Genomic DNA, 23019 nt, shown 5'->3' with positions numbered 1-23019 from the left:
TTCCGATAATTTGTCATTTATGTAAATTGTCAACAAGGAACCCGGATTCCTCCTGTACCTGCTCACTACGATAAGACACAACGTTCATCATTTGAGCTAACGCACTCACCAAACGATACGCGCGGCACCACCTTGCAAATCGGGCTTAGTACCGTCCGTCGGAACTAACTTGCCGCTTCTGGAAGGTCGTCGCGCGCGGGTCCAGATGCCTGAATCAGTGACCTAGACAGAGATCTCAGTCAGGAGTGAGGGCTTCATGGTTTGTTTGGAGCCGATTTTATAACACTGAGCGGCAATGGCCGGCAATGGTATCTCGACTTGAAACTCTTCTTTCCTCCTTCGCTCTCTCAACCAAGGCGTCAACTTCATTGCCTCACGAATTATGGCTAAGTCTGCACAGTCGGCACAAATGCGACCTTTGAAGCTCGGTATGATCACTCACCCTGATAGAAACAGTACAGTCACTGACTATTCGACAAGACTCCCAGTCAGTATCAGCTGCTGCAAAGACTCTCAGCCTTTCCTTTGCCTCAGATCCTCTCATCTGCTGGCTCAACCGAAACCCAAACGGCCCAGGCTGGGAAAGCCTCCAACCTGCCCTGCAGCAATGGCAAGAAGCGCGGGTTCGCGAGTATGCTGTACGCGGGATTGGGATGGAAGCTGTCACTGGGGATGAAAATCCTATTAGTCTCGGCGTTTGTTTCTTGTTCCCGCCTAAATCGCAGTATCGGTGGTTAAACCCTCTGTGGTGGCCCGCCTACTTGAGAGTGCTCTGGGACCAGTACTGGGTGAAACCGAGGGAGCCATTTGCAGATCAAAAGGTAAGACGAGATGATAAGTCACGGACATGCCGATTAACTCATTGATAGCGAGTTGAAACCATGATGGACACGCATTATGCATCTGCCAAACAGATCAAAAGCAGATATCCTCCCAACTCGCTCTACTATCTGGAGATTGCAGCAGTCCGACCTGACACGCAGGGAATGGGAGTCGGCGGGTCGATCATGAGATGGGTGGTCGACCAGCTTGGTGATTCACCTTGTTTCTTGGAATGCACGAACCAGAAGAATATCGGATTTTATGAGAAATATGGGTTCAAGTTGGTGGATGAGAAAAGGCTCATGGGTCCGAGTTCCTCAACAAGTACCACATTTTATTACATGGTGAGGTAAAAGACAAGTTGATGCCGCTGCAATGATGGGTAGGATTTAAATCATATATTGGAAGGGGGGTTGTAAATGTTTACTACTGTTGAGATCATCCCATCTTACATGGATGCCTTGTTATGGCAGACTGAGCGCTTGTTTGCCAGTGCAGGCATCTACCAAAGGCCCTGCTTTCCTAGTTTGAATACCAAGAGTTTCTTCATCCATCTCCTTGGTAGCATGTAACCTCAAGAGAACTACGTACATGCCATATCATGGTGATATTGAACGAGGTCAACTTGTTCTGTGTCCCAAGCTCACGTTGTCCCGCAGACGTCAAGGACAACTCTTACCTGACTATTCTGTTCCCGGTAGGTAAAAGCGCGTCATGCATTTCCCCCTTCGGCAGATCGACTTGGTATATTCTCGGAAGATGCTGGCTTGATCGTCCCCGCGGTTTTGCGCGCTCCTCTGCTTACTGCATTGGGACTAGCGCTATTCGCCGTAGATTGATTTGACGATTTGACGATACTGCTACGAGACGAGAAAGAGGGGGGTAAATAATGTATTTAGGTAGGTAGCTATAGATAAGGTGTCATTCACTGCACCATCTTGGCCATTGTATCTTGACCAGACACTCCTGTCCACTGCAGCCATTCAGATTTTTAGCCATGCCAGCCAGCAAAACTCCCACCGGCAAGACAAAGCTCTCGATCAACGGCCTGGGAATTGTCGAAGGTCTCAGCTTCCCGAACAACGTTCATCAATTCTGCGGCATTCCCTACGCAACATTATCCAAGAGATGGACACGCTCTCAATTGAACACCTCATGGCCAGGCAACTTCCACGATGGGACAAAGCTAGGGTAATACTACTACCAGAAAGGCCCAAATGACCAATTATCACTGACCATTTGCAGACCCAGCGCACCCAATCCACCCGAATACAACATCGCTGAAGACCCTCTCGTCCCAGTTGCTATTGCGCCCCATTTTGAAGAACCAGTCGAAGATGAGCTCAGCTGTCTTGTCATGAATATCACGACGCCGACGACACATGCAAACACAAAACTCCCAGTTATGGCCTATATCCACGGGGGCTCGTTCCTCTTCGGCGGTGCAAACAAGGGCGTTTTCGATTGCGTCAACTTTGTCACCCACGCCGCAAATCGTAACACCCCCATTGTGGCCGTCAACTTCAACTACCGTGTTGGCCTGGGAGGCTTTTTGGCTTCTCCTACGATCAAGGCTGACCTGGAACGCGACGGCTTTGAAGGTGTGGGCAACTTTGGCCTCTACGATCAACAGGTTGCCCTCCATTGGGTCAATCGTTACATCGCCTCCTTTGGCGGCGACCCAGACAACGTCACCATCTACGGAGAGTCCGCCGGAGGTATGAGCGTGTCTCATCAGATAGCTGCACAGAACCCGGCACCTTTCCATCGGGCCATCGCAATGTCTGGTCATCTGAACACCATCCCCACATGGACGTTAGGCCATCACGAGAAGCACTACCGGGCACTCCTCAAATATCTCCACATTGATCCGGATTCGCCGTCGGCACTTGATCAACTCCGAAACGTCCCTCAAGATGTCGTTTCCCATGCAACGATCCATGTAGAAGGTATCTTCAACGCAACTGGAAATCCATGCGACGATGGCGTATTCCACGCTGTGAGACCATCTTTTAACGCCATCTCCTCACCTGCTTCGTGGCTCAAAGGGTACATGGTCGGAGACACACTCGATGAAGGCATGATCTTCTACGAAAGCTTCTGCGAAGACAACTTCTCTACTATCCGAGCTGGCATAGCTTCACGGGTTGGCGTAGATGCCGCGGACACCATACTCGAGCTTTACGGAGTCACACCAGATTTGCCCAAGGACGAATTCGTTAAGCGCATGGAAGACATGGCCGGTGATGCGACATTCAAGGCCCACAACTGGGTTGCATCTCATCGATCAAACATACCCCAGACATTTGGGTACCACTTCGATCAAGTCTGCGCGCATGAGAGCCCTTTCAAAGGGCTCGCATATCACGCCATCGATCTGCTATATCTGTTTCTTAACTTCGACGAGTATATGACTGAGGGTCAGCGGGAGCTTGCGAGAACGATGGCCAACCACTTTATCGACTTTTCCCACGGTAAAGATCCCTGGCCCCGTGTCAGCAACGGTGCCTCGTGGATGCGGTATGGCCAAAATGACGTTCATAAAGTCGTGACTGAGGCCGAGGATGAAAAGGTCCGCAAGTACTCCCGAATGCAGAAGATCATGGATATGGGCATCTACGAAGAGTTTACGTTGGCGATAGATGACATTTCAGGCAAGAGACATCGAATGGGCACGTTCGAGTGGAAGCCTGATCAAGCAGGTTATGTAGCAAGGGACATGGAGGTTTTGGATGGCGTGCATGTCCAGTCGGTTCTGGCTGATGAGGTTAGAGCTGGAGAGACAGTTGCAGCTTAGCAGTGTATCCTTGATCAATGTTAAGAAAGAGCCAACCCGGCATTACCGGCTCCTACACTTATCAACAACCTATTACCAATAAAACTGTGAGTACAATATGCTATTAAACTAGTATAAATGGAGTTCAATGTTCAACTCAGCTGCAAACTTTGTAGCCAGCGCAAGCTTCGCCGTCAGGCCTTGTCCCTTTCCTGTTTCCCACACATTGGTGACAATATCTAAAGCAACTTTCTCCGTACTACCATCTGTCCGCTCCTGGCTATCTTCCATCAGATGCTGAAAGGCCAAGCGCGTTAGTCTTCGCTGCTGATAATTCTCGGCAAACAAGCCGGCAATGAACAACGGGTAGAAAATAGCCCGAGCGAGGGGTTGCCGAAAGGTGAATGCCCCAGAATCGACTATTGCTTGGACGGATGCAAAGATTTTTATGCGAACAACTTCAGATCGGGGCATTGGACTCGCAACTGGAGCACTTGTGTCCTGGTCATTGCCCAGAAGTGCCCGATTGTGAAGAACGCCTGCAAATCGAAATGCTTCCCACAGATGGATCTGGATGAACTCTTCACCCAGCTCACCTGTCCATCTCAGGAGACCCTCCTCCGCTTCAGGTGATCCTAGACCTGCAAGTAGGTTGATCAATGAATACGGCAGGCCCGAAGTCTGCTCGATTCCAACCTGTCCTTTTGAGGAAACATGTAACTTCCATATCTCCATCGATCGAGTGATCCTGTTGAGTGTGAAGGACGGAATGTCTAGGAGAGCAATCACTTCAAGTAGATGGTCTTCTAGGGGAGATCGCTGAGCTGTGGTCAGGATGCCCCGGTGTTGGAGAACTCCATGAAGCCCCTTCAGGAGAGGCGTCCAGATGTATAAGGAGTTGATCTATGGGTATTAGCATCAGGGTTCGATCTCTGGTCTAATAGACTACTTACACTAAGACTGCAGAGAAGAACTCCAGTTGCAAGCGTCGCATCCAGTTCCAGCTTCTCCGGCGTGTTCAAGTCGTCGAAGTAGTGTGATAGAGCGGACTGCATATATATCGGTGTCAAGTGTACCATCTCAGTATCCAGACTTGCTTGATAGGCGAGGCAGACTTGTCTCAAAGAGACACAGCTATTACACAAAGGCAGGATATCTGATTTGAAAAGACCATCCTGCCCATCTCTTCCTGTGAGGGTCTGGTAGCCTGTGGTGGAAACTGTCCACTCCGTTAGCTTCATTGTGGCAGAGTAAAAGTAAACTGACAATTCTGCATTAATCGGTTCGATATGTCATCGCTTAGCAGGTTCTCAGTGCTAGCTTGACCATTTGATCCATATTGAAGACATAAAAGATCAAGCTGGTCAGGCGACGGAACCTGATACAAGTCTGATAGTTCCGCACCAAGGTCAAGCGAGTCACCGGGGTGAACATCGGCTACCCTACTACGCCTTAACCTCCGTTGAGGCCGCGACTGCCGAACTGGGTTTAAGACCATGCCAGTATTTGGAGTTGTTGTGTCAGAAGGGCCCCATATCAAGCGGGTGTCGTATCCTTCGCAGGCCATGCCAGCTTGAGTGCATCTCTCACATACAGGACGGGTCTCGTCACATTTTTTATGACGTCTTTTGCAGGTCCAGCACCTGAACCAGTTGAGTATAGGTCCTGAACGAGGCACATCAGGGGGGTTGAGGATTCGCTTACCCACGGCGCGACCGCTGGATCATGGAGGTTTAGCGACAGAGAGTCAATTGAGTCACTCGGTGCTTATCGTGGCCTGTATATTAGTCAATGGATGTTGTGAGCTCCTGACCTCAGGAAAGAAGAAGTAGTCAGCATTGTCCCAAGCACCCTGGAGGATATCGAGGTCTCGGTGTTATCAAAAGCGGGGGAGTGCGTCGGCACATGGTGTACGGCAGTAGCCGCGCCAAATTGTATTTTCAATATTCAGTTTCGAGCGTCTTCTGCACCGCTAATTTACCATTACTCCCTTTCTACATATTCTAGTAATTAATGGCTATGCGTCTGCAGTAGTGTGGTGGATGGGATCACGGAGATGGCGGTCATAGAGATGGCGGGAACGGTGACGGTGATCCCCCAGCAGAGACCTCTTCCCCGTCTGTTGAATCTGAGACAATGTGTGCGTGAAACTGACCTACGTCTATGAGCACCCGAGCAACCTGGTTCATATTTTTCTACTAAGCCAGCCAAGAAAGAACAAGATGGCGGATCATACTTCACGCTGTATCCCGCTGTGGTTGTTTCCATATTCACCACGTCCAGCCGTCGACATCTTCGATCCAATCCGCTGTTTCGGGTGGTGTCCCTTCCCAGTCGAATCTGCTATCGGAGGGTTGGATGAGTCCGTATTGGAAGTAGTTGACATCATCCCACTGTTGAGGTTCGTCAAACGGACATGCGTGTTTGAATCCGCAGATGTGCCTAGAGATAGTTAGATTATCATAGTCCATATGGATAATCTCGCATAGACACACATTTGACCACTAGACTTGTCATAAATGATCTTCGATGGACCAGCCATAGATGGCATGTACCCACACAGTGAAAACCTTCTGGTCTCTGTTAGCCCAATGTTTCGCGGTGGTCACCGCCGTGGTCACCAGATAACCATACGTATAGACTTGGCGAAACTTATCGCGGATGGCCTGGCGATCGTCAAAGGGGAGTCTCCAGAATTCGGTCAAATTAAGAGACTCGCCGGCGACTTTTTCCCATAGAACGTACGTGATGTATCCCCCAGGAACACCCTCGTCCTGATCTTGCTGGTGCTGTTGATAGGCTAGTAGTCGAGGAACAACGTCACAGTCTAGCTTCATGAATGTCTGGAAAGCGATCAGTTCTAGGTGGTCAGGAGGGGTGTCGACGGCCTGGCTAGCCCGTATGGCGGCCTTCTTCGTTTCAGTTCCAGCTATAGGAACCTGTTTGTAAATGCGTAAAAATGCGCGCCTGTTGTCGTCTTCCTCACTGGCAGGTCGACATAGGAACTTGCCAGCGGTATCTGAGGGCCCGATCTCCGCGGCGATGTCTTCCTTTGTTAGGCGATTCCACTCTTCGCCGAGCTTCTCAAGTATTATCCATTTCTGGGCAGGAAAGTTAAACGGTGGTTCCCGCAACGGCATCAAACGAGACCTGTGTTCCCTCGAGATCGGTGAGATATTCCATTGATGAATCCATGGCAGGTAGCTTAGAGATGGGGGCAAAGGGTCAAAAAAGTAAAAAGAATGTGAGGGTAGAAGAGTAACTTCACAGTGATCGCATGTTGACCAAGAAAGTTTGATTCCTAATTTCTCTCCCACATACTCAAGCATATTTCACCCTCTCCTCAGTCCATCCAGGCCTCAAATCCTTAGTATCCCACGAAGCAACATCCAACGAACTATCAGCCACATAATTCACCCGCCAGTCAATCCCAATACTAGCCCCCTCCTCACTTTGCGCCCAAACCGCCACACCAATCGTATTCTCCCCCTTGTAATCCAAAATCCCCACAGGAACAGGATAAACAACCTGATTCCCAATATAAGGATTATACCTTCCATACTGGTACCCATTAACAAACAACTGAGCCCGATACTTCGTCGTCGCCCCAGCGGGCGTAGAAAGAACAAACGAGATAGACACATCAGTGTGCGCAGGCATATCAAGGGGAATGGTAGTACGGAAGAATCGAACCGTTGCGCCCTTGAAGCTAAGCACAGACGTTGTCGAATCCTTAGTGGATCCCTCTTCTCCCCAGGTTGAGTCGTCAAAGCCGGGTAGATGCCATCCAACACGCTCGGCGAATAGTCCGTCCTCGTTGTACACGCCGCGCACGGGGTCCAGATCTGACTCCCCGCCCGCGGTCCCGGCTAGACGCCAGTGCGTGAAGCCGGAATCCGAGCCGAGGAGGTTTGCGTCCATGATGCCGCGCGGGTTGAGGGCGCCGGTTGTTTGGTCGTGGCCCGTGTCGTCGTGGACAATTAGGAGGACGTTTGGTGTGTCGGTGTGAAGGGTTGCGTCTGTGAATGACAGGGTTAGGTTTGCTTGGGACGTGGTTGCGTTGCCGAGGTGGGAGGCGAGGAATTCGCCGTTTAGCCAGGCGGACCAGCCGCTGTAAGTAGTTGGTCAGTATTATATTGGATTGATGTGGTTGGTTGTGGAACTTACAATGCAGATCCTCCTTGGACGTTGATGAAGGCTCCTGTCGCCGTTCCGTTGAAGTATCCGCGCCACAGACGGACGCCGTTGTGGAAGCCGTATTGGTCGGCGTAGAGGACGGGTAGACTTGTCGGGGTTCTTGGGTTTAGAGTCGTCATATGGTTGGCATCTGCGAAGATCAGCTACTTTTTCTCGTGTGGTGCTTGTATATCAGTAACTTACCAACCCACGCCACACCAGAATCATCATAATCTGTGAACCGCTCTGGCAGACTGTCCTTAGATTTCCATGAAGCCAAAGCCGGCAGTTTGATGGATTTCGGAGCACGGAGTGAGCCCTTGAGACTGCCGTACTCGGTCGAATGGGTGTCAACCTTCTTTCCATTCCAGGTCACAGACTTGACACCCTTCGGCGCAAAGATGTCCAGTGTTGTTGCGTTGACGACATCGCCGGTTATTGCTAGCTTGGAGCCTGACAGCTTAGCATCGCGGACGAGATACGGACCCTGGATGAGAACTGCAACGATAATTAGTCTTTTGAGCATGAGGGCATGATAAGAGAACGTACCACTCTCTGTCTCCGGTACGAATGGATCATTTGTGAGTGCAGGAGCCCAGAAGTCATATGCCGACGTTCTATCAAGCACGATAACTCTGACACCATCGTCAAATTCCAGAACAGTCATGCCGGCGGATTGCGTGAACGATGTCGTCAGACCGCCATGTTCTTTGATGAACTTGACCCGCGAACATCCCTGGCATTTCTTGATAGAACCCTTCTTGGCTCCCTTGATTGAGAACTCGCCAGACTCGCCAGTCGGAACCCAGAGAACCAGTGTAGGCTTCTTATCGAAGACAGCATATGTCAGAACCTCGGCTGTGGAGTACAGCAGAGTCTTCGAGCCGAAGGTGAAGTCCGTAACGATGATCTTCGATTGATGCCCATTCAAGCGAATAGTGCTGGCATATTTAGGGACCGTCAGAGCACCCACCGAAGTATTAACCTTCAAATGGAACGGCTCGTTCGTCGAGATGGAAGTGTTCGAGTGGAAAGTAGCATAGAACGCAGCATTCGTCTCCGGGTTCCGGAGCTCATAAGCCCTCACAGCGGGGTTATCAGTGTACTGCGTTCCATTACCCACCAACTCGGTCATGGTCAGATCCTTCGCAGAGCGAGTGAACAGTGCCAGCAATTTGGTCTCATGGTATTTCGACCAGATAGACCGGTCCTCTGAGATCGGCGCCGAGTAATCGTAACTGGAAGCCGTGACCGGCGCAGCCATAGCACCGGGGTTTTGACCACCAAACATCATGTACAAGGACATGGCTGTCACGCGCTGGCCAATGTTCCAGCGGTAGAACAGGTTGGCAAAGTCGTCGCCGATATCACCGGGGCAGCCGCCTTCTGGTCCTCCCCAGGGGTTGTACGAGCCGCCCTGGAACTCAGGCATGAAAGCGGGCATGCTGGGCTGGGATTCTTGGAAGTAATCATGGTATTCGAGAACCTGGAAGGGCACATATGCGCCATTGGTGGAGGTGCACTGGCTGATATCGCAAGTCCAACACTGATACACAAGAAAATTAGTATTTGTCTCTCTTCTCTTGTTTCACCGTCTTCTCTTCACCGGATAGACGTAAAGGCACCTACCGAAGGATAGGAGTCCAAACCAGCAACATCAACATTCCCACCCGCATCAGACCAATCCTTTCCCCATGAGTGCGTTCTCATATTAGGGTCATTTACGGTCAACGGCAGGGTAATACCATTCTCACGAGCATTGGCCTTGAGCAGCTCCATGTAAGCAATGGCCGTCTCATTCGGTACACGCAGGGTAGCATCACCCAGCCACTGATTCCCGTACTCATTCTCTATCTGATAAACGATGGAGTAATGACCATCAGTCACCTGATAGCGACTGGTGATCTCCGTGACTTCGGCAAAGTACGGCGTCCAAGCATTCGTATAGCGGGTATCATCATTGCGGAGGGTGCCGTAGTCACCCGTAGTCACCCACAACGGGAAGCCGCCAGCATTGGCTTCAGCGTTGACGTACGGGCCGGGGCGGACGATGATGTACATGCCCAATTCCTTGGCGAGTTCGAAGATCGGGGTGATATCGCGGGCGCCGGTTGTGAAGTCCACCGTTGTGTTATTCGGTGCGTGGTATGCCCAGCTGGAGTAGAAGGCGAAGGCTGTGAAGCCGGCTGCTTTGATTTTCTCGAGGATGTCGCGCCATAGTGCTGGGACGGGGATGCGCCAATAGTGGAATTCGCCGGAGAAGATGAATATGCGTTGGCCGTTTATTTGGAAGCTGTAGTGATCCCATTGCACGACCGTGTTTAGGCCATTATCTTGCAGTGGCCATTGCGTGACGGCTTGATCGTCTGCTTTGGATGAGACTCCGAAGACAAGCTAGGAGGACTAGCAGGCAATTGAGGATGCGCGTCATTTTGGGTCGTGGGCCGCGCTTTGACTACGCGAATGCTTTGCAGCATTGACGGGGTGGCCATGATTAATTTATGTTTCTCAATGACTGAATTTAGAGTAAATGGGGCGTTTGACAGGGTCCAAGCAACCGGCTGTTAATTTTCCCTTTTCGTGTGGATTTGTGGTATCTCCGGTGCTTGGCCGGGGGTTTTTCCTCCATTCATGTTGGGGGAATTATTCGAGATGTGGACAAGGATACAGAACATGTGATCAACCCTGGACTATTGGAGCACCATCTTCTCATTAGACAATAAACGGGTCCCAACGGTGATAAAATATACAAAGTAATATATGTTCACACAGCAAAAAAGGCCGAGAATACAAAGACGCTATAAAATCAAATCCAGTGCCTCAAGTCCACCCCCTGGTGTATGTATAAAACTCGGATAGCCGACGCCAAGACCCCCGAGAGGAAATAATCCGGAGGGCATTTCCCCGGATATCCCCCCATAGCCCGAATACGGGCCGACAATGAGTGACATATTTGCCAGGAAGTCCTGAACGAATGAAACACAAGCTATCGAATATCATAGCCGAGCATCTAATCATTTTTTTTTTAAAACCCCAAAACTCCAAATTCATGCGGTGTAGGAATATTCCACTTCCAAGGTTACTTTTAGGCATTGTTATCCAATACCCCAAATGGGTTCTCGCCCTTCGTGTTCGGGCTGGAGGAAGACTCCTTCTCGGCCTTTTGCTTCTTAGCCCCCTTCTTGGTGGGGACCTTCGCGAACCCCTCTTCAGACTCTGACCGACTGACCGAGGCCGAGGCAGTCTTGGCCTTGGAAGCAGCAGCGGAGCGGGTGCGGACCGGCGAGGCAGGGGTGGCGGCCTTCTCGGCGATCTTCTGGGCCTGAGCCTTGATGACCTCATCATCGGTAGTAACCTCGCTGTTTTCGCCCTCAATGGCAGCCTTGCGGATCTCACGACTCAGACTCTTCAGAGCATCCATGCCGGCCTTCTCAGCGGCCTCCATGTGCGTGGGCTGCTTCACTCCTGGGTCCTTGCGGTTTAGGTACGAGCGGACGAAGAAGCGCGCGAAGAGGTAGGTGAGGGGAAGGAGGTAGGAGACGTTCAGCCAGATGGCGAATGCCTGTCCGGTGGTGTCCGCACAGGTCACCATCTGCTGGGAGTAGCCGGATTGCTGGACAGGGGCGGCGGTGAAAGAAGTGCCTACGTTCTCGGCAAGTCCTTCTGCGCCCGCAGCGCGGAATGCCAGCTTCTTCAACCAGGAGATCGAACCAGCCTCGGCGGTGGCAGAGGCGGCGGCGGAAGCGGCATTGGTCAGCTGCTCCAGCGCGGCGCTACCGGACGGGTAAGGGATAGTGTAGTGGACGAATAGGTAGGCGGCGGCCATGTTCGTTCCGAAGACGAATTGGGTGATCTGCATGGTGGTCAAGCTGCGCTTGATAGCGTTGGGGACGCGAATGCGGAGAGCAGTGAGGGTGTAGTAGGTGTACTAAAGCAAGGAAAAAGGTTAGTAACTTCGCAAATATAAAAGCAATGCAATTCTCCGACTTACCATCATAGCGTGAATGGCAGAGTTAACCAGGCAGAAGATCCAAATCGGAGCTGCCATGTAGCGGATACCAGCCCACATGCACATCATAGCCCCTGCGTGGTGGTAGGTCTGTAGGGTGGAGCTCTTCTTTCCCTTGGCCAGAATGATCACGGTGTCCACAACCTCGTAGAACTTGGACAGATAGAAGAACCAGCCGAAGTAAGCCAATCCCTGGTTCCACAGACGGCCGACATCCGTGGGGTCTGGCATGCCGTTGGTGAGGTGGAAGGCAGGGTTGGGAATTGACCACTCGTCAGTAATGGGGCTGTATGTAGCGGCATTGCCATAACCGCGGGGTCCATTGATCTTGCACAGAGAGTCCACAACTCCAACTAGTCCGTTGCGATCGTCGGTATCCGGGAAAGAGCTCCGGAATGCCAGGAACATGCCCACGAAGGTCCATGCGGAGTACACGGCTAGGAAGACATTGTGGAGAACGACGAACAGCTTGAACAGACGGGTGTTGCTGAACGCATATGGCTTATACCCGCGGCTCTTGTTGATGCGGTTGATCAGAACGACAGTGATCGCATAGACACAGGCGATTGTGATTGGTAGCCGGACGTCCAAAACCTGGTTATAGAGATCGTTCGGGATGTTGAAGGGCTGCTTCCATGTCGGGGTGTCAACGTGAGGCGCGGGGATGGTCACTGGAAGTTCGCGAGGAGGGAAGGCGAGGAGAGAGGCGGGAGGGAAGGCAATGCGAACAGTCGCCTCGCCGAACTCGGTAGGCACGTTGATATCGTGCATGGTTATCGCCACGCAGAAGCGTTCAATTCAGCGCGTCAACTGGGCAAAAGTGATATAGAGAAGGATATACAAAAGATATGTGATTTCCAAAGAAGAAAAAGGAAAAGCAAAAAAAGAAAGGAAAAAAAAACGGTTGAAGTGTTGAAGTCCAGTGGATCCACCAGATAAACTGCCCTTTAAATTTCTCAACAAGGGCAATGACCGACGATCTCGATCCGCCCGCGTTTAGTTTGTTGGGAATTCCAAGGCTTGGCCATCAAACGTGCCGAGGTTAGCTAGTATCGCCACTTGCCTATAGGAGCTACATCTTGGAATGTTGTACGGAGGACTTCATATGTTGTACAATATATGTACATGTACGGAATAGACATCAATTCTGTCTCTCAATCCCCATGCAGGAATTGATCTTCAAATATTCCAGGTGATGGGGCGATACTGTAAGCGAATTATCATAATTAGGATAATTCTCCAGTGCTCTTTTTTTTTTTAAAAAGGTTAACCGAGAGCTCCGGACTGGTTGTAACATCTGGAGGGCACCTCCAGTGTATGCCGTAATTTGCCCTGCAAAGCCCTGCAAAGCCCTGCACAGCCTTCCAAGGTTGTTTCCGGAGAGCTGGGGAAAAAACCTGCTGAGTCAGCTGGGCAAAGTTCGTCGTTCCCCGGAACATTGTCAACCAAGGTTTGACCGTGGAAAGTTAAACCGACCGAAAGCTTGGAAGCTCGGAACCTTCCAAGGTTGGAAGGGATGTGGTGACCTCAGACACTTACCTAGGTACCTAGGTAGGTATCACTGATCAGCTTCTTGTTGGGGTATTTGAACCACTATAATTGTCCCAACAACTTGGGGATATGAAGTCAGATATAAAACGGCCTGGTAGGATCACATGCAGCCTCGGTCTCAATGTATATTCAACGTTGAATATGCGTAACCCAAGCATGAGCACAAGACTCACCGGCATTAGTAGGGACTATGATGTACAACTATTGTACACCAGTACAGAGTAGATAGATCTGCACATATCGTCATCATGACCAAATTGTTCGATTTACATCCTGTTTATGTTGTAAAAGGAAAAAAACGCATCAACGCCAGGAATGCACAACCTACACATATACACGGCTAAAAGTACAGTCCTTAGCGGGGCTTGGTGTTATGGGGAACTGGAGGAGGCCCCAGAGGTGATGGTGACGAAGCGTCAACAGGGGACGCCCGAAATTCAGCCCGCTTGGGTGGAGGTGGGGGTGGGGCCTTCTTGCGTTGGGCTTGAGCCTGGATATCGGGCTCTGTGGGTGACCCCGCTGCAGAGTTCGACTGGGCCATAGAGACGGGACGAGAAGGTGGGCGTGGAACCCGCTTGTTGGCTTCGGCGGAGAACTTGCGGTCCTCCACAAATGTGTTGAAGCGTGATGTAACTCCACCCCACTTCTCTTTGCCCATATCGATCTTGTCGGCATGGCGTTCACGGAAATCTTGCACAGACGATGTGCCCCGCGCAGGCTCCGCCGGTTCCAAGTTCATACTAGTAGAAGTATTCGACGCGGGCCGGGCCGGTGGGCTAGGCGCTGCTGGAGAAGAGCCAGTGAACCGCGATGCGTAACCGCTCAACTTCTGTTTCCCTGAATCGATTGAGTCGGCGTGACGTTCACGGAAATCACCGTATTTCTGTTTCCCCGAGTCAATGGTATCTGCGTGGCGCTCGCGGAAGTCGCCATATTTCTGTTTTCCCGAATCGATGGTATCTGCATGACGCTCACGGAAATCACCGTACTTCTGTTTCCCCGAGTCGATGGTACCTGCATGGCGCTCGCGCAAATTCTGGACAGAAGATGTGCTGCTCGCGGAGTGCGGCCCAATGTTTGCCGAGGCCTGAGTAGGCGGGTTGGGTACTGATGGAGATCCCGAGGTGTTCATCTGGGAGAAGCGCGACTGCAGCTCATTGACAGGCGTATGTGCAGGTGACGACGATTTCTCCTGGCCAATCCCAAAGCCAGGAACGGAGACACCCGCGTTTGCTAGGCGGGACGTAGCATCTTGGTTGATATAATCGTGGGAGAGTACCGGGGCAGGGGAATAAGCGGGGGGCGCGTCGGACATGGGGGATCCATTGCGGGCAGGAAGTCGTGGCGGGGGCTTTGGTGGCTTTGACTTTGAGATTGAGCTTGTTGAGGCGGAACTCGCAGAGTCCAGTCGTCGCACTGGTGGAGGAGGGAGATTGTCTGTAGAAAGCCCGCTTGTGTTGACGCGATACGGGACCGGAGGCGGGGCGGGCTTTTGGAACTGTTCCTCCTCTGCTTCGGCTACTTCCTGTCGATGGGGGTCCTGGACGTTGGTCTGATTTGGCGTAGCGGCTGCTCCATAGTACTTGATATTTTTGGGAGGAGGCCCAAAGGTAGACGGGTCTTTCAAGGCTGACAATGGTTGCGAGACATGATCTGAGCGGTCGGAGTTGGACTCATTGCCCTTTCCCATCCAGCCTGCCTAAAAGTGAGAAAAGGTTAATATCAATGGCGTAGTCGTGGATACACCAAGAGTTAGCTTACCACTTGGCCCCTAAGACCCCCCCTGAGATGAGGAGGAGCCCTGTCCAGAGCTGGAGGAGGAACCTTCTTTGCCCTTTCCCATCCAGCCAGCCTGATAGCAAGTCAGAATCAATGGCCGCCCGAGTCGTCCGCAGGAGCGAGAGATGAGTGAGCTTACCACTTGGTTAATGCCTTTGAAATCACCACGCCAGCTCTCCTTCCCGCCTTCCTTGCCTTCAGGGTGCCAGCCACCTTTGATAGTATTGCGTAACCCACTCATGTTGTTGTAGACCTTGGGAGTGCGGGGATGTAGATGCTAAGTGGTTGGGGGAGCTGTGACGACAATAGTCCCCACTTTGTCACGTGTAAATTGTACCTACATATGTAGTAATTGACCTACATGCATGGCCCAAGGCCCCGGCGTAGTCTACAGGTACATACGGAAGTGGGGTACTGTAAGCGCGCTCTGTGTACTGTACGGCATTAATGAATATACTTGATCATTAAACAGGAACAAATCAGTTAAATTCGCTCTCAGTTTTTTCACGTGCTTCAAGTCATCCATGGATTGATTGATCAATCAAGTAGGCGGTCTAAACATATTCTGCCATGCTCTGACCAAAAGGGAAGACGGTATAATTCTGCCCAAAACAGGGGTTATAATGAACCCTAAGGGTAGTCCTTTCGCCCTTCGGGGCATATGGTCAACTGAAAATATACAGAGAAGATTAGCATGGCCCCTGCACTAAGGATGACACGCATAATCAAAGAGAAGCTACCTATATTTTTTTTTCTTTTACAGGTCCAAAATTGAGATTATAAGGCGTGGGTCAAAATACTTCAAGATCTACAACATATAATTGGGTTACGGTCTGGAAGTCACGTGACGTGCATGTTCATTGTTTTGGAAGGCGGTCTAATGGCAGAATATACAATGGAGATTTCTGTGACATCACCGGTGTTGTCTCTGCTCGTTACCTCGATTATTTGTACACCTACGGAGTACAACAATGTTAGTTCATCGACCAAGCCAAATATGATGCGAAAGAAATTGGCACCCAAAATGCCTTGGAAAAGCTGCAAAGTGAATGGTGGCTTATTCCCCTAATGGGCAATTGGAGGTTTGCATGTTTTGAAAAAAGACTGCTAGGAAGTGGCTAAGTGACCTTCAGGGCCGGGGAATTGACTGGGTAGGAAAAGGGAATCTAAGAATCTATTAAGTAAATGTATCTACATAGTTGGAAAATGACAAGCGCGATCGGAATCGATGAAACAATATTAGTCAAGACTTTCTTGGAGAAATCGTCGACTAAGATCGTTCTCAATCCATTGCTCAATTAGCCCAACGCTATCCCCGACAAGGTGGTCGTAGTTTGCACCCTGTGGGATAAACATAGACTGATGCGCCACGACTTCGTCCATGTCCTCCATTAATATTGGCTCCCAATGTGAGTTATCGTTGTACTTCCAATGATGTGACGGTAAGAGGATGAATTTGCGAAGGTGTTGTTTATTAGGGTCTGAGGACTCCGTGGTCGTGATGGAGCTGTTCTCGGTTGAGAGGGAAATGCTTCCTGAGAGAGACTGGTTCTCTATTTGGTCGGTTGAGGTTGAGGGAAACGGTGCTGGACTTGTATGATCCGTCGGCGGACTATCCTTGTCATCGTTGGCCGTTTGGTTTGACAGGGAAGAATGAGAAGTGGTGGACTTCAAGGGATTTTCCTCTATTGTCATGTTGATCATGGAGGTGGCTACCTCAGCTTCTTCAGACACACTTGGCGTATTTGAGTATTCGTGCGAATGTACTTTCGCTGCATACTCATTCAGATCAATTTCGACCTCCCTTGTGGCCTCTCTGTCTTCCTTTGCAGACTTCTTGGCTTCCTTCTTGGCTTTCTTTTCAGCTTCCTTTATAGACTTCTCGGCTTTCTTCTCGGCTTTCGTCTTGGACTTTCGGGGCTTGCGACCAGTGCTCGTGGTATAGTAATTGACAAAACGTACTCTCCAGGGACTGGACTCAGCAGCTTCCAGCTCCATCAAGTGCCGGTACCGCCGACGAAGCTCAGAGTAATCATTGACACAACCAGCAAATTTGAAAGGCGATACAACGCGATTGAAGATAGATCGTGAGAGATTGTCGGTATTTTTGTTGACGAAATGCATCATTCCCTTGAGAAAGCCACGATCAACCAGACGCACATCATTCATGAATGGTGGGTCAAAGTTGGGATTGAAAGGGGCGGGTTTGAAGGCTGATTCCAAGTCCAGAGATTCTTGTTCTGTCGCAAGCTTCTCTTCATCCTCCGGGCCTTTGTTGGGTATTAAGCCCATGGTCCCTGTTGCGATTACGCGGGGATGGATTCCAAGAAAAGGGACATCGAATCCCGCCACACCCAAAATTCGATGCTTTGGTTTCCCGTCTTGTTGTAAGCGCGCAACGTCTGCAGCTAGGATTCCGCCGAGACTATGTCCCAACAAGATAACATCGAGGTCATCTGCCTCATGTGGTGATAGCCTGCAAGTATCTCCATTAGTATATGTGACTGGTTAACAATATAACGGAAAACAGCCTTCCTATAGCGTGATCACATACCAGGCACTGAATTGATCCACAGCTATTTGCATCTCGCCTTGAGACTTGTATCTGGGATACATGCGGGTGTAAACAAAATGAGACTCGGCCAACGAGACCGTTAACAGATCATGAACATGTAGTGGAAGGTCAAGGAAGCTAGCTTCCGATCCCATGAAGCCATGTATATAAATCAGTAATAGCCTGCGCTTTTCTGTGGTCTGATATCCTCCGGGCCGAGGCAGAGACAGGGTGGAATGAGAGCCATCGGTGCAAGTACGAATATTCCCCTCCATCTCTATCTCCGTCGCCAAATGAGGTAGGCAAGAGAGAGGCTGAGATAGGAAAATGAAAAATAGAATTCCCTTCTTGGGTATTCCCAGCCTTACCTAGGTAGAACCTTCTAAGGTTGAAATGCGGGGGGCTTCCAAGGTTCAAATTGCCACCGAAGCTTACTAAGTCAAGCGGTTGGCCTGGGGAGATCATGTCCACACGGATTAGCGCTGGAGAGAGGGAAAATGTCGAAGAGTACATTTGAAGTTCTTTTTCAGGTCTTTCACGTCTTTCTCATTTTCTAAGGTGATAAAACATCTGCTGCCTACCGACGTGGGTCAGCCTCGTACTCGTATTTGTTAACCGTCTAAGCCACAGCAACGCATCCATGGATTGTACAAACAAGCTTAATCTTTACTTCCTCACCTCATCCCACATCAAACAACGGTTTACTCTCACGTTTTTCAGGGTATTCGGCTTATCATTCACAGATATCAAAATGCATACTGTTCCCCATAGCACGTCTACATTCTATGTACAGCCATGTCATTCGACCTGACGGGTAATCTTTTATGCCTCTTCCCCCATAGCATGTCCATATTCTATGTACAGCCATATCCTTCCACCTGACATGTGCTCTTCGCGCAAAACGTCTAGACCTCTCCCTGTCCATTAACACCATGACACGAGACAGCCAGAGGAGTATCCTGCACTCCCCAATCCCCTCCTTTCAGCTCGTGCGCGTAGAATCGAACCAGAAGACCGACGGTAACTGGCCCAATGATGGTGTTCAAAAGGATCGCCCAGACCCCAGTGTAGAAACCTGCGTCGCTAACGTACGGAGTTTCGTTGTGTCCGATTTCGATGATCAGAAGCCCAATCTCACCGCGTGCTACCATGGCAGATCCTAAAAGTGTTGCGGCCAGCCAGGCCCGTTTCCACGTCTTCCCCTTGTTCTGTTCGCTTTGCTGTTCATCGCTTGGATTGTTGCCCTCGACTTTGGGTTCTCCCTGTGTTTTCTGCTCTTCGCGTGGCTCTTTGCGAGATTTACCCCCCAAAGCGAGTTGCCATACGGGGACCCAGATTCCGACGATACACTAGATAGTCACGTTAGTTCGATTGCTGAGATACGGCTTTTGAGGGTATATGTATACCTTTGCAAATGTCATCAGGAGGGTGTAAACAATCCCTTTCCAAATGCGTTCCCCGGTCCACAGCTCCAAGAACGGAATCGCGAACCCGATACTTGAGAAGAACAACGGTTCCATCAAATACTGCTGGGGTCCCAACAGGTATTTCTCAAAGGTATGAATGAAAGTGGGGCTTTTATCCGCCTCGCGCTCGCCTTCCTCGCGGTTCAGGACAACAAACGGTCCCTCGGGGTGCTTACTCGGTATGTATGTAAGGAATACGCCAGCCAAGAAGGCACCGAATAAGACAGATGTACCAGTAAAGCCAGCGATGGCAATGAAAGCCGAAAGAACGAGGGTCATGAGGATGATGTTGGAGATATGGTCGTAGCGCGCAAAGCGGTGTTCAACGAACTTTCGGAAGAAAGGCGCAAAGACCCATTTGGTGACGATGGGCGTCACGACGGCCATGCCTATCGATGCCACTATGGGTCGCCCAATGAGCCAGCCCAGGTTGACACTCTCGCCGCCTCCTGAAAGTTTGCCCAAATCGCCAATCACACTGTGTAGATAGTTAGCTTGACGAATTATCCACACACCGTATCGTAGTTCAGATAAGTAACACACCTCAGCATAACAAGCCCTACAACATCGTCGATAACAGCCGCGCTCACCAGAACTGACCCTACTCGGGTCTCGGCGAGGTTGACGGATCCAGACGTGGAGCTGATCACGGCAAATGTAGTCCCTAATACTTATCAGCAATAGTCAACCCAGACCTTCCGAGGGATAATTTACCGAGCGAAGTAGCAGAAAGGGATGCGCCAATGATGAAGGTCTCAACCGCACCTAGTCTAGGTTAGCTATGCACTATAGAAATTGGGCAAATAAAACCCACCATATCCAAAACCAAGATAGAGCAAAAGGTATGAAAGACCAATAGGGAATACAACACCAGTTGTGGCGCCGATCATACTCAAAGTGAAGTTCTGCTTCAGCAAATCCACACGGGCGCCAAGACCGCCTAGAATGAATGACATCAGTGTCCAAGAAGCCAAGAAGCCAAGCAATCAAGCAGGCAAGATGAAAATTTTCACGTACCTTCGAAGATGATCAGAATCAGACCAACATATCCAAGAGTGACAAAAGTCTCTTGCCAGTAATGTTTAAGGATATTGGCCAAGGGTACTCCGTAGATGATGCCGACGGCGATTTGACCGATAATTCCGGCCTGAATTACCGCCGCGGACACCCATCTTGCGAGGGAAAGGAAGAAGAAGAAAGAAACGACGATGAGGATGTCGACAGCTGCAAGAGTTGATCAGTGAGGAAATGAGCAGAGATCAATTGGCATATGCTTGGGTACCTACTTCCAGGTTCGTGGTATGGGAGGAAACCACCGGCCATGCCCAAGTTTTGGTTAACCTTGTAGCAAGATTGAAGACGATTGAAGATTGAAGAGTGAAGATTGAACAAGGATAAACAAGATTAAACAAGAGAAGATTTGAGGAAGGGGAATTGCCACTAAACCGCCTAGGTAAGAGTTAAGAGTGATCCTCACCACTAGTGTAGGCATGGGTGGATTCAAAGAAGCTATTGGATTGAAACGAGAATTCCTCCACTCAGCCCTACCGAGGTACTCACCTACCTATAATATCGGTATTACATCGCAGTTACCTCATCTCCGTATAAGTGGATATAATTTGTCAGGTACCTTTTATATGTGAATCACTAACAAAAGGTACTTTCTGCATTTGGCAGGTGCAAACGTTTGCATTTGGGCCCACAGGTCAACACCCGAAAGGGGATTAGTTCGCTTGGCGTCCCCAAACACATGGTAAATACAACATACTATAAATGACTTGATATCTCATTTATACGGAGCATTTGATACCTACATAAACAATCAGGGACCCACTCTCCACCATGACAACTGCCCAACCCATCCAAACACCTCAGCCAGCCGTAACTTGGGTACTTCTGAGTGCCAACTATGAACTCGGCTCCTCAAACACCTGCGTCCACGGCGCCGCCTCCCCAAAGTTCGGGGTCCCATCACTATTACTCCCCACCGGCTGCACCATCGTATACCGACGATCATCACACGCCCCCCTCACTATTCGTCGTCGCATGGAAGGCAGTCCACACCTCCGTTCCATCCGGACTCTGGAAGAAGCTATTATGTCCCGTGCCGTAGTTCCCGTTGCTCGAGGCCAGTAGACATCCATCTGATTTCGTCCACGCACTCGCCTGGGTGGGGTTCGTCGTGCCATCCCAGGTCAGACTGGCTAGGCAGTAGTATTGTGTCCAGCAGTAGGAGGCGGAGTATACGATCCGCGTCTGTCCGTTTGTGTACAACGCCGCGGGACCTTCCTGCACGGGGGTGCCGTGGATTTCGAAGTCTTCGGTTGGTTCCGAGATGACGGTGATGTCGCCCGTAACGGAGATGAAGTCGTCGCCGAGCTTTTGCATGCAGAGCGACTGGTAGGTGACGCCATGGAAGCAGGAGAAGACGAGGAAGTTGCCGTATTCGTTGAAGCGGACGACGGTCGCGTCGATGCCCCATTCTGTTGTTAGCTGGGCGCCGTAGGACCAGGAGTCCCAGGGGGTGCTACCTCCTACACCTCATAGTTAGTTATTCGGTTCTCCTCTCGTTATATAAAGGAATAGAATTGATTGTGGGGTCACAGGGAAGGGGCTAGGTGGTATCCATACCAGCTAGAACATGCGACCTCTGCCCATCCAGATTATCCGCATTCCCAGCAGTGTAGTAGATATACCATTTATCGCCGAGATAGTGCAGCTCCGGGGCCCAATTATTGCAGCATCGCGAGGCGTCGTCGGTCGAATAGACGACCTTCTTCTCGCCGTCCTTCAGACCCTCGATGCTGGTCGCCCGGGTGATTTGCACGTCTGTCCATGTCGTCGTCAGGAGGTAGTAGTATCCGCCCGAGTAGACGAGACTGGGATCGCTGCCTCCGGGATTTTTGATGGGGTTGGTGAATGCGGAGGCGAGGGCCCCGAAGGAGACGATCGTCTTGATTAGTGAGGAGATGATGCGCACCATTGTCGTGGTCCGGTCCAGTTCGGTTCTCGATGCTGGCTGGATCTATTGATGCAACGATCAATCCCCTCCCCTCTTATATACCTTTCTCCGTGTCTTTCCAAGACTGCCCAGCCATTACAACGACGAGCCTTTGGACAGACGGCTATGAACCCCGCCGGAAAGTAACCATTCGCATCCATCCCTCTTCATCGTAGCCTCCGGACTATATATTCCCCGCAGACAATCGTCCTCTACTGTATTAAGCCACCACTCAGTACGGTTTCCTTTGGCTGGGGACGTTCTTTCAGCCCCGCTTGGTTTAAGGCCCGTCCATACAGAGTTGCTCATTTGATACAGGTTGTTTCTCCGGGGAGACACTCATTTTGGTTTCTTCGTAGGTACGGAGGTGGGGCTCAGGCCAAGTCCGGTGGCACGCTCTCGGTTTGTGGACCATGCAGGCTGGGCTGCGGGTATGAAGGGAGACTCTTGTCCACATCGGAGGAACTTCGGTCAATTTATTTTTTAAGAAGTGTTAGCCATATCATATATTCCGGGCTCATAACTAACAGAAATCAGATGTATGGCGACCGTACTAGTAAAAGTCACAATAAAAATCTCTAACTAAAAACAACAATGGTCTGGTTTTGACAATCTGCCCAGGTGGTCAGACACAATTAGTAAGTAAATGCATAATACCTAGGTACGAAAGTCATAGGTACCTAGGTATGTGTTTCAAATGGTAAAAGGACCGTATCATCCCGTTTCTCGACATTATGAAATTGTGCTTTTCCGAGTGGGCCCGTCAACGTATGAAATGGCACCTGTCATGTCCCAAAAGATAATCCAGAGCACAAAGCAACTGAAGGTATTATATTACAAGGTTCGCAGTCTCAAACTTCTATAGAAACATCGGAACCAACCTTG

General features: G+C 50.4%; 10 protein-coding genes across 10 annotated transcripts; 2 read left to right on the top strand and 8 right to left on the bottom strand.

Moving 5' to 3' along the window:
* Window positions 1–409: 409 nt before the first annotated feature.
* Window positions 410–1175, top strand: N7519_001484 (uncharacterized protein; the record flags this gene model as incomplete). Its single annotated transcript, XM_057288262.1, has 3 exons — window positions 410–428; window positions 481–821; window positions 870–1175. 3 exons carry the CDS (start codon window positions 410–412, stop codon window positions 1173–1175), a joined length of 666 nt encoding a protein of 221 aa, XP_057154345.1.
* Window positions 1176–1819: 644 nt separating this feature from the next.
* Window positions 1820–3619, top strand: N7519_001483 (uncharacterized protein; the record flags this gene model as incomplete). Its single annotated transcript, XM_057288261.1, has 2 exons — window positions 1820–2013; window positions 2068–3619. The coding sequence occupies 2 exons, from the start codon at window positions 1820–1822 to the stop codon at window positions 3617–3619; spliced, it is 1746 nt and encodes a 581-aa protein (XP_057154344.1).
* A 108-nt stretch (window positions 3620–3727) lies between these two features.
* N7519_001482 (Zn(II)2Cys6 transcription factor) lies at window positions 3728–5325 on the bottom strand (the record flags this gene model as incomplete). The annotated part of the gene is made up of 4 exons (XM_057288260.1): window positions 3728–4501; window positions 4552–4817; window positions 4865–5241; window positions 5303–5325. The coding sequence occupies 4 exons, from the start codon at window positions 5323–5325 to the stop codon at window positions 3728–3730; spliced, it is 1440 nt and encodes a 479-aa protein (XP_057154343.1).
* A 543-nt stretch (window positions 5326–5868) lies between these two features.
* N7519_001481 (uncharacterized protein) lies at window positions 5869–6793 on the bottom strand (the record flags this gene model as incomplete). Its single annotated transcript, XM_057288259.1, is given in 4 exon segments — window positions 5869–6040; window positions 6094–6171; window positions 6233–6699; window positions 6719–6793. The coding sequence occupies 4 exon segments, from the start codon at window positions 6791–6793 to the stop codon at window positions 5869–5871; spliced, it is 792 nt and encodes a 263-aa protein (XP_057154342.1).
* Window positions 6794–6919: 126 nt separating this feature from the next.
* N7519_001480 (glycoside hydrolase family 35 protein) lies at window positions 6920–10205 on the bottom strand (the record flags this gene model as incomplete). Its single annotated transcript, XM_057288258.1, is given in 6 exon segments — window positions 6920–7709; window positions 7766–7925; window positions 7979–8272; window positions 8324–9320; window positions 9404–10168; window positions 10179–10205. 6 exon segments carry the CDS (start codon window positions 10203–10205, stop codon window positions 6920–6922), a joined length of 3033 nt encoding a protein of 1010 aa, XP_057154341.1.
* Window positions 10206–10859: 654 nt separating this feature from the next.
* N7519_001479 (elongation of very long chain fatty acids protein) lies at window positions 10860–12554 on the bottom strand (the record flags this gene model as incomplete). The annotated part of the gene is made up of 2 exons (XM_057288257.1): window positions 10860–11702; window positions 11766–12554. The coding sequence occupies 2 exons, from the start codon at window positions 12552–12554 to the stop codon at window positions 10860–10862; spliced, it is 1632 nt and encodes a 543-aa protein (XP_057154340.1).
* A 1135-nt stretch (window positions 12555–13689) lies between these two features.
* On the bottom strand, window positions 13690–15354 carry N7519_001478 (uncharacterized protein; the record flags this gene model as incomplete). The annotated part of the gene is made up of 2 exons (XM_057288256.1): window positions 13690–15033; window positions 15253–15354. The coding sequence occupies 2 exons, from the start codon at window positions 15352–15354 to the stop codon at window positions 13690–13692; spliced, it is 1446 nt and encodes a 481-aa protein (XP_057154339.1).
* A 998-nt stretch (window positions 15355–16352) lies between these two features.
* Window positions 16353–17822, bottom strand: N7519_001477 (uncharacterized protein; the record flags this gene model as incomplete). Its single annotated transcript, XM_057288255.1, has 2 exons — window positions 16353–17589; window positions 17668–17822. 2 exons carry the CDS (start codon window positions 17820–17822, stop codon window positions 16353–16355), a joined length of 1392 nt encoding a protein of 463 aa, XP_057154338.1.
* A 750-nt stretch (window positions 17823–18572) lies between these two features.
* Window positions 18573–20456, bottom strand: N7519_001476 (cation:proton antiporter; the record flags this gene model as incomplete). Its single annotated transcript, XM_057288254.1, has 7 exons — window positions 18573–19016; window positions 19074–19611; window positions 19677–19797; window positions 19848–19898; window positions 19948–20073; window positions 20151–20357; window positions 20420–20456. 7 exons carry the CDS (start codon window positions 20454–20456, stop codon window positions 18573–18575), a joined length of 1524 nt encoding a protein of 507 aa, XP_057154337.1.
* A 584-nt stretch (window positions 20457–21040) lies between these two features.
* N7519_001475 (glycoside hydrolase family 43 protein) lies at window positions 21041–22116 on the bottom strand (the record flags this gene model as incomplete). Its single annotated transcript, XM_057288253.1, has 3 exons — window positions 21041–21165; window positions 21215–21667; window positions 21765–22116. The coding sequence occupies 3 exons, from the start codon at window positions 22114–22116 to the stop codon at window positions 21041–21043; spliced, it is 930 nt and encodes a 309-aa protein (XP_057154336.1).
* Window positions 22117–23019: the final 903 nt, after the last annotated feature.

This window comes from Penicillium mononematosum, assembly GCF_028829835.1.
Source record: "Penicillium mononematosum strain IBT 11891 chromosome Unknown utg000001l:1.0-4488741.0:1.0-4491989.0, whole genome shotgun sequence".
NCBI classification, from domain to species: Eukaryota; Fungi; Ascomycota; class Eurotiomycetes; order Eurotiales; family Aspergillaceae; genus Penicillium; species Penicillium mononematosum.
Note: the sequence above shows the minus strand (reverse complement) of the source record. Positions and strands in the feature narration are given on the sequence as shown.